Here is a 15,631-nt window from a genome sequence, read left to right as displayed (position 1 = left end):
TCAAACACATTCCCACAGTATTTAGTTGGCATTTATGCTTACCCTGAAATACCCGAGTTTCATTTTCATGCAATAATGTGGAAATTTCACTTTTAAATTTTGTCATTTTGCTTCCTTATACCAATATTGATGTTTAACACATTCCACATACTACCAGTTACCATTCTGCTGGCTGTCACACGTCATTATTTTTATTTACAAATGCTTGGCATTAAAAATCTTCAAGGACTCGCCAAATCATGAAATTATTCATCGTTTAATCACCGCTTTATCGTCTACTTAGTCATTTCCACTCAATCTCTCCCCATTCTCATACTTATCAAGCACTACTAATTTCGCCTCGAGGGGATTCACTATAGATGTAATTCTCTCTATCACCCGAAACGAAGTCCTCAGGGTTCTGTCACGGATCTTAATCTACATCCACATCATATCCTGAAAGCCGTCCCGGAGGCATGTGGCAGGGGGTGTCGACAGACTTCAGTAGTTAAGTGGGCAAGTGTACGAGGTTAGTGTTATTCATCAGCCAGAGTGTCATCCTTTTTTGGATGTATACACGTAGTGATCATAAAATCCAAGAGAAAGGAATGAGTCCCTGAATCTGAATTGGTGCTGCAGCCCGTGTCTATCTCCCTCATCTTATCCGAATGGTCCAATGCTGGAATAGAGAAGGATTATTTATTTAGAGCCGCGAGTCAAATCGAGAGTCCCCCTGCACCTTTCTAAGGCCTTCTCCTCACCTTCTCAATTTCTGATTGGCTTGCTCCTTGCCTTCCAGCCGAATTTTTGTACTGACTGCGTTGCAATCACCCAAAGGTCGCGGGTTCGATTCCCGCCAAGGTGGATTTCCCTCCACCTAGGGCTTGGTTGTATGTGATTGTCTTCAATATAATGTCTGTAATGTAGGGTTAGGTGGAAGAAGGGACTATTAGTCTCAACGTCGCCCAATTAAGTCGATAAATAAATACGAGACATTTTTCGCAAACCTGGTGGCCTCTTGTGGCACCTTGCCCATCTCCTAAATGCCTATAGTTTTCCAACTCCCTCTCTGACGGGTTCCATACAATCGCCGCACTTAAGCCTTTCGCTCCCTTCAGAGAATGTACACCGTATCACCTCCCCTGAATCTCTTTAATGTAGGACCGAAATTAATTTCGGTTTTCATCCAAATATCTGCCTAAATATTTAATGGAGGATATTATGTACGTTGGGCTTCGTGCATCATCTTCCTTTTCAGCCTAAAATTTCTCAGAGTTTGTCCCTAGAAATATTCTGCTGGTCAGGGCCTCCGATTTTCATACTATTTCTAAATTTAGAATACAATATTTTTTGCTAACTTTTACTACCCATTTCATCTTCCGTTGTGCCATCTCGGCATTTGAATATGGTTTGTGGCCTCTCTTCCAGCGACGCTGTATCCCCACACATCCACCCGCATCGCTTTAATCCTGCTCATTCACAGCGCAACTGTTAAAAAGCATTAAGAGCTTCCCTCAATTTACACCGCCTTCTGCAAATCGACAAATGAATAATGTACTTCCCTATGCAACATCAATGTAGAAAAGGGGCAATAGAACAAACCTTAAAAGTAGAGAGGAAGGGAATCGAATGATGTGCAAAGTGCAATGAGTGTGATATTAGACTTCAAAAGAGCATATAAAACTGTAAATGGTGGCGTTTTGGCGAAAAACAACATTAATATGGATTACGAGGCATTTTCAGAGAATGGTTTAGAGATTACATTCATGAAAAAGTTCACGTAATAAGTACTAAATAAAAGTAAATTACAAAAGTTAAGAAACAATATAGATGTCCATCAAGGAATAGTAGTTTCAGAACTTTTATTTATAATATGCTAAAGAATGAAATGAGGTAAGCAAATCATCCCAGAGAAAGAAATTGACACTGTATGCTTTTAAGTCTGTGACTAATATGGGAATATAAGCTTTTCATCTCATTCTAAGAAGCATCTGATCAATGTTAAATTAGCAGTAAATTTATAAGTGCATTGCGGTGCCATTATTTGTACCATATACAATGCTCCCACTCACATATCAAATGACTGCGAGTTACAGACTATTTCATCCCAACGGTAGGTTCAAAACTCCGGGACGAGGGCATGGGAATGATAGCTCTCTCGCTGACCTCTCCGGTAACGCGCTCGTGTACCTGTGCTTCCGGGGCCCCCGCCCTGGGCCCTGGTGGGCGCTTCCTCGGCGTCGACGCCGCTCCAGCCCTTCCGCCGCTTGCACACGTAACCGCCGACGGAGGAGCACGCCTCGGGGCTCCAGTGGAGGCCGCTGGGGTGGAGGCGCGGAGACGGGGACTGCCTCCAGCGGACTCCGAGGCAGAGGGGGGCGCGGCGACCCTCGGACCCCCGGCCGTCGGGCAGCCACGCTGCGGGAGGAGAGAGTGCGTGTGTCAAGGGAGGACGCCGTCACTCAGGAGGTCACGAAAAGCAATCACGAGTCATCAATCTCTAGACCTCCACTCGGCCATTGAGTAAAATATTCCAGAAAAGCAATCGTACCGGGCGCACCCGGTAAATACCTGCTTGCAAATGGTATGGAACCTCAATGAAACGCACAAGACAAATAGGTAAGCGGTGAACATGCGCGAGGCCAATGGCAGATGACGACTCTCAATGTGTATACTATATGCTACGGTCATTCATTCCACGGACTGCTCGTCATATCTTTCTGGTTGGCCGCCGGACGAACTTATCGGGTCCTAGAGGTGGTTAGGGTTTTTCAAATGGGGAAAGGTGATGGAACCTACAAAAAAAATTCATATATCTATACGAGGGCGATTCGAATAGTAAGGTCTCCTATTTTTTTCATGAAAAATCAAATGTATCCTCAACTTTGTGTGCATTGTAGGAAAGGCTGAGCGTTAAGCTATTTTTATATGTAGTCGCCTTGACGATCAATCACTTTTTACATCCTTGTAACCAGCTTTTTAATACCGGCGTCGTACCTTTCTCCCGCCGCGTCACGAATCCAACTGACGACAGCTTCTTGCACTTCCTCGTCTGACTAGAATTTCTGTCCTCCGAGGTGTGTTTTAGAGCGGGAAACAAGTGGTAGTTGCTGGGAACAGTGTTCGGGCTGTAAGGAGGGTGGTCGATGATATCCCAGCCGAATTCGTTGAATAGGGTGGTCGTTTGATGTGACACATGTGGACGTGCATTTTCATGATGCAAACGCACTCCTTTGGTCAGGCACCTTGTTGTAACCGAGGACCTCCGAAACAATAACCTGCACGGAGAAGAGGCCACTCTCTCCATTAAGGCCTTCCTCTATCTCATGAAGGGTAATTCTCCGGTTATTGCGCACCATCTCGTCCATTGGAGCCACCGTTGAGTCCGGCAAACTCGCCCGCCCCGACCACTGCTCATCGTGGACATTTACCCGGCCATCAAAAAATTCCCTGCACCACTTCCGCACGTTTTTCATGTCCATACAATTCTCACCGTACACATCCACTAAATAGCAATGAATTAATATCGGAGAAGCAGTCGTCAGTTGGCTTCACGACGCGGCAAGAGAAAGGTACGACGCCGGTATTAAAAAGCTGCTTACAAAGATGCAAAAAGTGATATATATATATATGTATATATATGTATAAATATGTATATATATATATATATATATATATATATAGTACAATACACTGTAACACACAATATAGAAACACAAAAAAAGAAGAACACTCACACGTATTTCTTGATATTTCGACGGAAACAATCCGTCTTCATCTGAAGATATAGAAGTAATGACTGCTGGAATTGTAGAGGTGAGGGGTGCGAGAGAAAGGGAAGGGGGCCAGGGGAAGGGGAGAACGGGAGGCGAAGGAGTGGTGAGAGGAATGGTTGGGGAGAGGAAAGGGAGAGGCTGGGCTAGAGGGGAGCGGAGATAGGCAAGGAGGGAGAGGGAGGAGGTGGAATTGACACAAAATCGGAAAATAGAACAACATGCTCACCACAACTATTGCAACATACGAGACCCAGGTTTCAACCTACAAAGTATTGATCAAGACTTCGCAAGTCGAAACAAAGGCCACGTACACCAAAACTCATGCGGAAAAACACAGTGTCCACCCTCCGATATGCATCGCTTCCACAAAGTAACAATTCTAGGCCACTCCCATCAGTGAACGACATTGAGGCCCGGATGCTGATAGGCCATACAGATGTAAATGAATGCCATTTCAAGAGTTTTTAATGCTATAGGGTTATCGGATGTGGGAAAGGACGCTAGGACGGAAACATTGTAACAATGGTTGAAAGGGGTACTATGATGGGAAGCATGTTTAGGGATGGGGAGACCCGCGGACGGGGAGGAGGGATTGCACGAGGCGCGGTGGTTATTAATGCTAATGTTAAGTGGTGTGGAACATTGGCCTATGTAAAAGGACGGGCAGAGTTTACAGGTTAGAAGATAAACAACATACTTGGAAGTGCGAGAGGAATAGGGGAAGGGCGGGAGAGAGTTAAATGGTGGGATGGAGTGGGGTGGAGTGGTGAAAATAGGGCAGGTTTTGCATCTTGCTCGATGACATGGAGTGGGTATGGCTCTGGGGGTGTGAGGGGATTTTGAGAGCGGCCTGGTGGATTTGAGGATATCTGCTAGGTTGGCGGGACGTTTGAAGGTGACAGAGGGGCATTTGGGAAGAAGGTTGGAGGAAGTGTTGTGATTTTTGAGGATGGGGAATAGGTCTTTGAGGATGAATTTGAGAGACTGAATGCCTGGGAAGTAGGTAGTACAGATTGAGAGAGGCTGGGAGTCTGTGGTTGAGGCAGGCTTGGGGATGTAGAAATGTTTAAGTATTTTTTTATAGAGGAGAGAATCAGGGTATCCTCTTAGGAGGAGGGAGTGGTGAAGGTTGTTAAGGTATTTGTTAAGGGATTCGGGATGGTTGCAAATGTGGTGACCGCGGATAGAGAGGGAGTAAGGGAGGGAGCGCTTGGTATGGAAGGGGTGATAACTGCTGTAATGAAGGTATTGCTGCTTATTAGTAGGTTTAGTGTGAACAGAGGTAAGGAATTTGTTGTTACTGAGGGATATATTAACATCGAGGAAGGTAATCTGAGAGGATGAAATGGTCGAGGTGAAAGACAGAGATGAGGAATCATTGAGTTGGGAGATGAAGGAATGAAGGGAATCTATGCTGTGTGGCCATAGTAGAAAGATGTCGTCAATGTATAGGAGGCACAGGAGGGGTTGCAGAGGATAATTGGAAAGGGTATTCTCTTCCAGGAAACCATGGATCACGGATGAGATGATCACAAAGATGGGTGACCGGCGAAAATGGAAGAATGTAAATACAGACTTAGGTAAAATGAAGTACAAAGAATTAAACAATAAATTGAGGCGGGCAACAAATAAAGCAGAAGAAGCATGGTGGAAGACGCAGTGCGAGGATATGGAAAGTTTGCAGAGGAAGGGGGAAATTGGTGCGCTGTACAGGAAAGTTAAATCTTTATCGGGAAGAAAGAAAGGAAGATCTATGCTAAGAGTTAGAGATAAGGCGGGTAAAATAGTAGTTGACGAAGGAAATATCCAAGAGAGATGGAAGGAATAAACATAAGAAATGTATAGTAAAGAACTTAGACCAACAAAGTTAGACATAGAAAAGGAACATGACGTAGAGCAAGATAGCTTAGGTCCAGACATACTCGACGATTAGATAGAAAGGGCATTAAGGGAGATGAAGCTAAATAAGGCCGTGGGGGTGGATGACATTCCCGCGGAACTAGTGAAATGCATAGGAAAATGTGGGAGGAAGAGGCTAAATGGGCTGATTCGTAGTATTTATGAGGAATGAATCTGGTCGGAAGACTTTGGGAGATCAATTTTAGTTCCTATTCCGAAAAAGGTAAAGGCTACGTCATGTGAGGACTACAGGACAAATAGTTTGATATCCCACGCAGCTAAAGTTGTTCTCAGGATCATAAAAAAGGATAAAGAGTAGGGCAAATGATTACCTATGGGATGATCGGTTTGGGTTTAGGAAGGGGAGAGGTACGCGTGATGCCATTGCAGTAATGAGATTATTAATCGAGAGGAATAGAGAATACAAGCAGGAGGTATTTGCCTGTTTCGTACATTACGAAAAAGCGTTTGATAGAGTGAATTGGGGAAATCTAATTAGTATACTGAAGAAAATAGGAATAGATTGGAGGGAAAGGAGGCTAATCCGCAACCTGTACATATCTCAGACTGCTCAGATGCGAGTGGGGAACGGGGAGTCCGGATGGGAAGTGTTAGGAAGAGGTGTAAGGCAGGGTTGCCCATTATCACCGTCGCTGTTCAACCTGTATGTAGAGGAAATGATTAAAGAGGCGTGGGAAAAACTGAAGTTAGGAATGAAAGTGGGCGGGGAATTCGTAAAATCAGTTAGGTTTGCTGATGACGAAGCTTTAGTTTGTCAATCAGCCAAGGGGATGCAAGCATTGCTGAGTGAATTGGAAATTCAGTGCGACAGGTATGGGATGAAAATAAATGTTATTAAAACAAAGATTATGCGATTCTATAGAAAGAAAAAGACTGAGCTAAACATTAAAATAGGAGGGCAAAAACCAGAGCAGGTAGAACAGTTCACGTATCTCGGTAGTGTTTTGGACCAACACCGTCAAAGTAGTAGGGACGTAAGGAGAAGAATTCGCTGGGCAAAGAGGCTTTCACAAGGAGGAGGGATTTGATGAGAGGGACGTTGAGTAAGGATGTTAAGAAAGACTCTAAACTAAAAAGACTAAAAACTGAGATACGATATGTAGCTATGTGCGGCGCGGAAACGTGGTCATTGAAGCAGGAGGATAGACGTAGACTGGAGGCTTTTGAAATGTTGGTGTAGAGAAGAATGGAAAAGGTGAAATGGATCGAAAGGAAAACAAATGAGGAAGTACTTGGTATGGTGGGCGAAGAGAGGGGTTTGTTGGGAGAAATCCTATGGAGGCAGGAAAAATGGATGAAGGGCGTATTGATCGGTAAAAGGATGTGTAAGACTGTGATAGAGGGTAGGATGTTAGGCAAACGAGGAAAGGGAAGGAACAGGATAGGGATGTTGGACGGGATGAAGGGAGGAAGGAAGTACGTGCTCTTACTCAGAAATGAAGAGGGACCTGATGTAGAGTAGGTCGGCGGGATTTAGGGTTTTGTTAGGAGTAATAAAATATTTATTTGGAGTTATGTCCATCCAAAAACCTACCTTAACCGGTATATTACCTTAAAATATATGTCCAATATATATCTTGTATAAGTATCCAAAATATTATAGTAGCTTGGCTGGGAATCACTCAAGTAGCGAAGGTTAAATTATAGATTGAAGCTTAGATATTCGGAGGACAAATCGAACACATCGGCCTGCTTTACGCCGCTTCTAAGAGTAATTCGAAGATGCTCATCGGCGCCAAGATTAGTAACCGATCGTCACACGAGATTGGCCATCGAATCAGCGGGCCACAAACACACAACGAGGCATAAACCGAAGCTTTCATTACACTCACCTTGAAAGTCCATCGGAGAGCCGTCGACCCATTGCCACCCGGGGTCTGGAGCTTCCTCCCCCGCCCCCTCAGCCGCACCAGCCTCGACCCCCACCACCTCCTCCTTGACCACTCCACCATCCGCTGACCGCTGGTCGCTCATCCTCCCTCCCAGCCAGTAGATGGCACTGTTGCTGTATTGGTCAGATCCCCGGATGCTCGACGTCACGAATCGGTACTCCGAAGCAGACAAAACACTGGCGAGCTCCGCCTGAAAAGAATTTCTGATTAATATGATCGATAAACGGTGTCTTGATGGATTTAAATAAATCTCACACCTTGGTGAGCTTCAAACGCGAGTTGATTTCGCCGTTTTTATTTTAACTATATTTCACCGAATGAAGTGATTATGTAATCTAAGTCATTGCTCCAAAATGCAGGGAACGGGGATACCTCAGGGAAGTGTAGTCGGGCCGTTGCTTTTCTTGATTTTTGCGAACGACTAGGACAGCGGAGAGAAAAGTAAGATTAAGTTGTTTGCGGATGACCCGGTGATTCATCGGGAGATATCTGGGGATGAGGATCGTTTTATTCTAGCACAGGATCTAGACTTTATTACTACATGGTGTTCAAAATGGGGATTATCATTAAACCAAAATAAATGTTCGGCGGCAAATTTCTTTAAAAGATCAACGGTATTTGTTTACAAATTAGCTACAGTTGACCTAAAAGTAGTTGATACGGTAAAATACAGGTACCTGTACCTATGGTTACATTCACTAAAACTTAACTTGGGGGACCCACGTGCGTTAAGTCTGCGGGCAAGCATGTAAAAAATTGGTAATTATTAGACGCATTGTCGGCAGAAATGACTCCAAGGTCAAGGTACGTCGTTACCACGCTCTTGTAAGACCTCATTTAGAATATGAATGTAGCGTATGGGATTCGACTGAAAAAGGCCTCATTCGGGAAATTGAGAAGGTTCAACGCCGAGCAGGCCGTTTCGTTAAAAACTCTTACGATAAAACGAAAAGCGTCCCCGAAATGCTCATGGATTTGGGGTGGGAATCATTGGAAGAGAGACGATTCAATGCAAGATTGAAATTATTAAATAAATTCAGATCCGCGTGCTTCAGCATCGAGGTCTCGCAAATTATTCGCACTCCTACATACACATTGGTCGCTTGGATCATGCATATAAAATTCGGGAAATAGAAGCCAGAACTAGCAGATCCAAGGACTCCTTCCCACGGACAATACGAAATAGAAACTGTAGTGTTAGAGATAGCAAAAATTCCACTTGCCACCCTCAGCGTCCAGGGAATAATTAGGCCTACTCAATTGCATGCACTGTACTCAATTGCATGTACTTTCACTAACCTCGTGTGTTCAGCTGCCAAAACCCTTTCTTTCCGCCGCATTAGAATGCCATTGAATAATGTAGAACTCTATACAGTATTGCTTGCTCTGCCTTTTTTGTTCTTAACCTTCCCCTTCCATCCCTCGCCCCTCTCCGTGGCGGGACCCTCCCGCTACCTGCAGCGTTGGGTCACATTCCCTTCCCGTGTTCTTGAGGGAGGAGACCGTTGTATTTTGCATGTTCATGTGGTAGTGGAATTTCGTATTTGCATGCGTGTAAGTTGAAAGGATTTTTGCATGAATGAATGCGCCACTCTGGGTACAGGTGTATGTATGTGTTGATTTTGCATGTGGTTTTTTTCCTTTTTACAGGTGGTGACCTAACACCCCACGCCATACGTCCTTGCGGCGGCTTGCGGGTTATTATGCAGATGTAGAAGGGAATAGCGGTACAGCTCGATGCCTAAGATTATCATTGAATCAAAAACTCAATTTTTAATACTTTTGAATCCATAAATTCCCCAATTATGTTGAATTTAAACAGTCTTATGTCCAAGGTCTCGTGTTCTATGCTACAGGAGGCTTGCTAACGGTTTATTTTCTCCATAGCAGGGTTAAAAGATACTTGAAATGTTTGAGGAAGGGAAGCAATCGATGACGCGGAGCTCCAGTCACCGATCGCACGGAAGTAAGAGCGGCGTATGTAAGTAAGGGTTGGGAAGAGGGTCAGATGCATGATGGGAATTTATGATTCGGGGGAAGAGCTAGAGAGAGTGTGTACGTAAGACCGAAGACGGAGACATTAGACCTTATGGGTTGGAAAGAAAATGTCGTTGCGACGGGTTCCAGTTCAAATCAATAACTGTAGCCAGCGGTTCTCGGCGATACTCAGATGGTCGGACTAAACATGAGGTTGGCCCCTCCCCCTCCCTTGCCAACTGCTTCATTGTTTATACTTTATCACTATTTTTTTACCCTTTGCTCATTTAATTTCCCTGTTCATAATATCGACCGTCATTCATGTCACTATTCGAATAGTTAAGGTCCTCGTCTGAATATTAACCAATGAGATTGACTCGGTTGTGCAATGAATTCGTCCCATGACAATCTCAGGAATATTTCTCTCTCGATTGCCGGACGCCACACCCGTCCGTGAAAAGTCACACTTTCTCTCACGTGTCTTCACTGCTTTCATCATTTTACCAAATGGAGATAACCAAGGAGGAAGTTTCCCGTTGCGATAGCTGATAGTGGTCCTTACGCAGGATCATTTCTTTTCGTGGACCCTTCAATTGAGTACAAATGTCTTTCCAGGAGCCTCTCTCTTCTGGAGATGCAAAGACATTCCGTCTTTCTTTCCTTCTTAAACCCATCTCCCTGGAATCGATTAACCTACTGGGGGCACTCATCAGTGCTCCCATTAGTGCAGTTCTGCACGTCACGTGGTTGATGCCGTAAGACCACGTCAAAGTGTTGGCCTACAGGGAAGGAATTATGCACAATCATTTATTTAAACAAACATTACGGAAGCTCACTAAAAATGCTAAGCAGTTAACAGTGCATATTTTATTTTTCGATATTTTAGTACCCTGCAAGCCACCGCCAGGGTGCGTGGCAGGGGATGAATACACACCGGAATAATTTCGACCCGAATATGACCCTACGGCGGTCAAAAAATGTTATTCTTATCCCTTATCGTTCGTGGAAAAAAGGCATCTTAAACCTATATTTTCTACACTATATTTTTCTAATTTTATTGACATGATCTCTCCCACCGTACTACGATGAGAGTGATAATATGCTTCCAACATCACTGGAAAAGAGATGTCCTTCTAATTTACGCAAGAGATATACCTTTAGTACTTTAACCTTCGCTCCATGAGAGATTCCCACCCTAGCTGCTCTAATATTTTGGATACGATACTCTGTTTATCATAACAACGTTTTGCAAATCTAGCTCCTCTACGCTGCACGCGATCCAATTCGGTAATTAATCCAACTTTATGTGAGGATCCCATGTATATACTAGAAGCATATTCTAAATAAGGCCAAACCAGTAAAAGATACGATTTCTCTTTTAATAATTCATGACATTTATCAACCATTTCCCTAATTGCCAAGTGTCGCACCAGCGTTGTATAGCATTAATGTTAACTAATAAAGCTGCTGCGTCCTCATGAGTCCCAAACCTTGGTTCATCCACTTGAGATTTCTTAATGAAAACTTCGTTGCAATTTTCCACAGTTAAAACTTTATTGCCGACCATGGTTTCGATACACTGTATCATCTTCACCTGAAGATGATACAGTGTATCGAAACCATGGTCGGCAATAAAGTTTTAACTGTGGAAAATTGCAACGAAGTTTTCATTATGTCTCGATTCCACAATACCACGCCTGACTCTTCACTTTTCGTGAGATTTCTTCTTGCTCGACACCCGCGAAAAATATCCTGTTTGACCAAATTGATAAAATTCCATCAAGAAAATCATTCGTCTTGAACGGAATTCGAACCCGGATTCCTCTTTCGTATCTCCAAACTTGTGCTTTCAAAAATCAAGCTCCGGAGGCGTCCTCAAAAACGAAGGGGGTCCAGGTTCGAATCCCGGTCAAGGCGAATGATTTCTACGCTGCGTGAAGTGCCCGCATTTTTAATGCACATCGGCGGGCGACTCCGTCAGTGAATGAATGATTCACGTGCATCTGCCGCAGTTCATTCAATTTTTCTATTGCGCAATCGAGGTCACCCCTCTTCCGATTGAAACATTCATTCTTACTTTTAGCTTGCAATCATAAGCTTAATCAAAGATCATAGTGGTCAAGTAATTGAATTTTTAAGCATTTCATTCCTTTCAGTAACATACAGAAAGTTTTCAATTCCTGCAAACAACCAAGTCCTAGGTTCATTGTTATAACGATAATAGAGCTTATTGATATATATATATATATATATATTTCTTGGGAATGAAGGCTCACATTCCACGTTAATGCAGCAAGGCATTTTGCCAGGTCTTAGGATTCGACCAGAGAATCGGTATACATTCCCTTGAAAACTCCCGGAGGCAATTAAGTCATAAATAAATGACTTTTTTCCCGTCGGAAAGAAGGCAGCCTCGCCTTTACCTGAGACTCTGGCCAAAAAGGATATTGCCGAGCGTGTGTCGAGCGAGGAGAAGTTCCCCGGGAGAAAACCCAATGCAAATTCCCCCGGGAGAAAGTGTCGGCCGGGCCGAGAGCATCCCCCTCCTTTCATCCCCCCTCCCGCGGGCGCTGCAATGTTTGCACGCTTCTCTCCTGCTTCCTTCGCGTCTCGACGCCGAGGGAAAACACTCCAGAACAGAATTAAACGACCTCTGGGAGCATTCCCACTCGTCGCAGGCTCTTTTGATCACAGCGTCGTGACGAGCTCCCCTGATAACACTCAAAGCCATCAAACCCTTCCTCTTTCGCCCGCATATCTTTTCCCGACTTGTGCATATTTTACGAACGGGCTTCTTGAAGAACGACGGTGCATCGCAGAGCGTGGATTTCCAAGGTCGCGGCTGGAATCCCTCCACCCCAGGGAAGCGCAGGGGAGATGTTGCAGGAGGGCCGGGGGCAAGAAAGCAAGGGATGGGGAGAGGGTTCGCATGAAGAGGGGAGCCCACCCACCCCAAAGGGAGGCGGCTGCATCATGTGTGCCCTCTGCTGCTACCCGCAGGGCGGTGAGGGGCAAGTCATGCGTCCTCGGGGTCGCCTCTCCTCATTGCTCGATGGCTCCTTGCGTCCTTCGTAAGTTAGAGCAAGGGCTTCCACAATCAGCCGGGGGCGCATCCGGCATCTCGGTTGATACCACACTCTTCAGATCGTATGCCCGCGGAGATCTCGGGGGGAGTGGCGGCTAGCGTAGAGGGATCCCATTCTGAGGGACCAGGTTCGAATCCTGTGGATTCGAACCTGGTCCCTCAGAATTCCTTTTTCAGCGGTATCCCGAACCCTACGATGAGGGTACTTTGTGGAGAGCACTTTGAGTAAGTATACCGTCCGTCGGATGACCCCTCGGCACCTCTCGTTATTAGATTACGCTAATTCCGACGCCGGTTTCTCTCCACCCTCCCTCCTTTCCTGTCCATCCCTAATGGCGCAAATGACCTCAGCTGTCGGTCGCCACCCCTAATAATAACTACCACTATCATCCGCGTGTCCGTTTCCACGACGCATGCTGCTCAACTTAGACCAGAATGAGAGAGCACACGAGTTGCTGGAGGCTCAGCCACGGCCGCGTGGCTCACTTCGACATGACAACTCCCGTGTCGCGCCAACGAATACTGGGATAGAATGATCAAGGAGGCAATTGAAATACATCTGGATTGGAATAGTATCAAACGGGATCCCCTTGGACATCTAGGAAGCCTAACTCTAACTGACCTAAGCCAAACTCTAACTTACGAAGAACGCGGAGGGAAGTTTGCTATCGACCGATCACGAGGAGGCCGTCCCCGAACGCGAGGATACGCGAACGCGACCATTCTTGACCCACGGAAACGTCGACAACGAAAAACATTTGTTGCCTGGTGGAGAACCCGGGAAGAATTTACTTAGAATAATTTTAAAATTGAAGCCAATTAGGAAATTGAAGCATAAGTATACCCATGTACACTTTAGATCCATTTGAATGACGGAGGAGAAGAGGAGGAGGCAGACGAGTGGAATGAGAGGGAGGTAAATGGGAACGGCGAGGGAGATTGGAAACGCGAGTGGCGTTGGAGCGAACGCCCCTTCAGGCCCGCCCTCTCAGGGTGGCGCTCACTTCAGCGCGCCTGCATCACGCTGCGGAGGATGTGAACTGCGCTGTATGAATAAGGAAAGCCTCCACATGGTGCGCTCGCCTCCTTTCAAGGGAAAGACAAACACCTTTCCTTCGTAAGAGGGAAGTCGGAGATGCCCCGGATCCATTTCCCACGGAGGATTCAGGAAGGGGGGGGGGTGCAGCTGTGCGCACTCGAGCAGGGGCGCGGGGAAGAATAGAGGTACGTTTCCCCGCATCCGCTTTTGCGGCAGAGGGCGCGACCAGTCAGGGCGACGATTGGCAGCGAACGCCCGTCCCTCAAGTGGTGCGGCGACGGTGAAGGGTCCCCCAATTAGGCAGGGCCTCTCCGAGAGAGTGCACCAGCAGAGCACGTCAATCCACTCGTGATGCCGAACTTGGATTGTGTGGGGGGGACTCCTGGCATGTGGGGGGAGGTCAGAGACTGTAAAGGTGTCGATGGGTAGAATGGGGTTCGACTTCTTCGGCGTAACTGAAGTGGAATGCCCAGAGAGGGGAGAGTGTTGGACAAGCAGCTTCGAGACCACGACTGCAATGCCGGAGTGAGCATCACATAATACGCAAAAGTGCTCCAAAGAGAGTTGAGAGCTTCTGAGATACATCCATTGAAATTATCACTATGGTGATCGTGATAAGGAGACCCACAGATGTGACAGTGGTGTATATGAATGGCAAAAACGAGACTAGAATGGTGATGAAGTGGAGGTGGCATACGAAGATGATAGATGGATAGATAGAGGTCTTTATTTGGGCGAAATTAAGACCAAATGGTCCTTTATTCCATTTAACCCATCGTCGTTTACATATTATATTAGGCATTAAACTTATAGTTACATTCATATGTACACATAAATACATATAGACAGACATCAAGTCATTTAGCACAGATTTGCACATCGAAAAGAAAAAAGTATATATATGTATATATATACATATATATACATATGTATATGCATACATATACATATATATATATATATATATATATATATATATACACACACACATATACACACTCACACACACTGAAGCAATGATGATGACACTGAAGCAATGATAAATGCAAAGGGAGAGGACATATTGGCTGGTGTCGATCTTCTGCAGCCATGCGGTCCTTGTAGTGGTGCTGAATCTCGCGATGGCCCCATTTCCGACCCTTTCGACCGATTGACCGATTGCTGGCTCCAACCGACCCCACGCCTCGGGACCAAAGAGAATTCGACCATTTGCAGAGAACTTCAAACTTGAGAAACCACATCAACGATTCGTCTTCGCCGTCCTGTCCCAGATCCACAGCTGATTACGAGCGCCTTTAGAACGACCATCTTCGAGGAAAAATCATCTTTCATTCGATAAATGTCGCTGCGGAGGCGTGCCAGCACAGCAGTTCAAAGAGTCGCATTTGTCCGTGCCGAGGGGAGGGTGTAAGTAAGACAGTGACGCAGTGTGATAGGTATGAAGGTAGAGTCTGCAACCAAAAAATCTTCCAGTCACTCAGGCGTACATATCAACGGGCAACAACATATTGACGAGGAAGTAGAGAAAGCGTATGGGAGAAAACGAGATGGGACGAAGGATGATGCGACATCGTAGTGGGTGAGTGGAATGCGAGTGTGGGGGGGGGACGGAGTGGTGAGAGGAGTGAATGGGCAGCATGGGCGTTGGAGAAAGGCGATAAACTAGTAGAATTCAGCGGAGGATATACATGAATAGCTAGAAATGCTGCGTTTTTAAAACTGAAGAGAATATTGTGCACCTGAAAAGCACCGGGTGATAGGTGTGGAAATCAGAGAGAGTTTACATTGGTAGAAAATAGATACAGAAAGGAGTGAAGCGAGTTTGTGATCTCCCTGGTGCGGCGACCATATACGTACTTCTTAGTGCCGAAATCGAGATGAGAGTGAAATGGATAAAAAGAGCTGCGGTAGCCGATACTGGGATCTAGATAAACGAAAGGAACAGGATAAAGAGGTCATCGGT

At 45.5% G+C, this 15,631-nt stretch overlaps 1 protein-coding gene across 1 annotated transcript in view; it reads right to left on the bottom strand.

Annotated features, from left to right (window-relative positions):
- Positions 1-15,631, bottom strand: part of LOC139696479 (uncharacterized) — a 434,479-nt gene that overhangs the window by 71,598 nt on the left and 347,250 nt on the right. Inside the window, exons 10-11 of the mRNA XM_071595264.1 lie at positions 7,508-7,757; positions 2,170-2,397 (exon numbers count right to left, since the gene is read on the bottom strand). Of these exons, the coding sequence (XP_071451365.1) occupies positions 2,170-2,397; positions 7,508-7,757 (478 nt within the window). The remainder of the gene's footprint in view (positions 1-2,169; positions 2,398-7,507; positions 7,758-15,631) is intronic.

The sequence above is a fragment of the Hetaerina americana genome, unplaced genomic scaffold (assembly GCF_022747635.1).
Source record: "Hetaerina americana unplaced genomic scaffold, ioHetAmer1.1.p SCAF_7, whole genome shotgun sequence".
NCBI lineage: Eukaryota > Metazoa > Arthropoda > Insecta > Odonata > Calopterygidae > Hetaerina > Hetaerina americana.
Note: the sequence above shows the minus strand (reverse complement) of the source record. Positions and strands in the feature narration are given on the sequence as shown.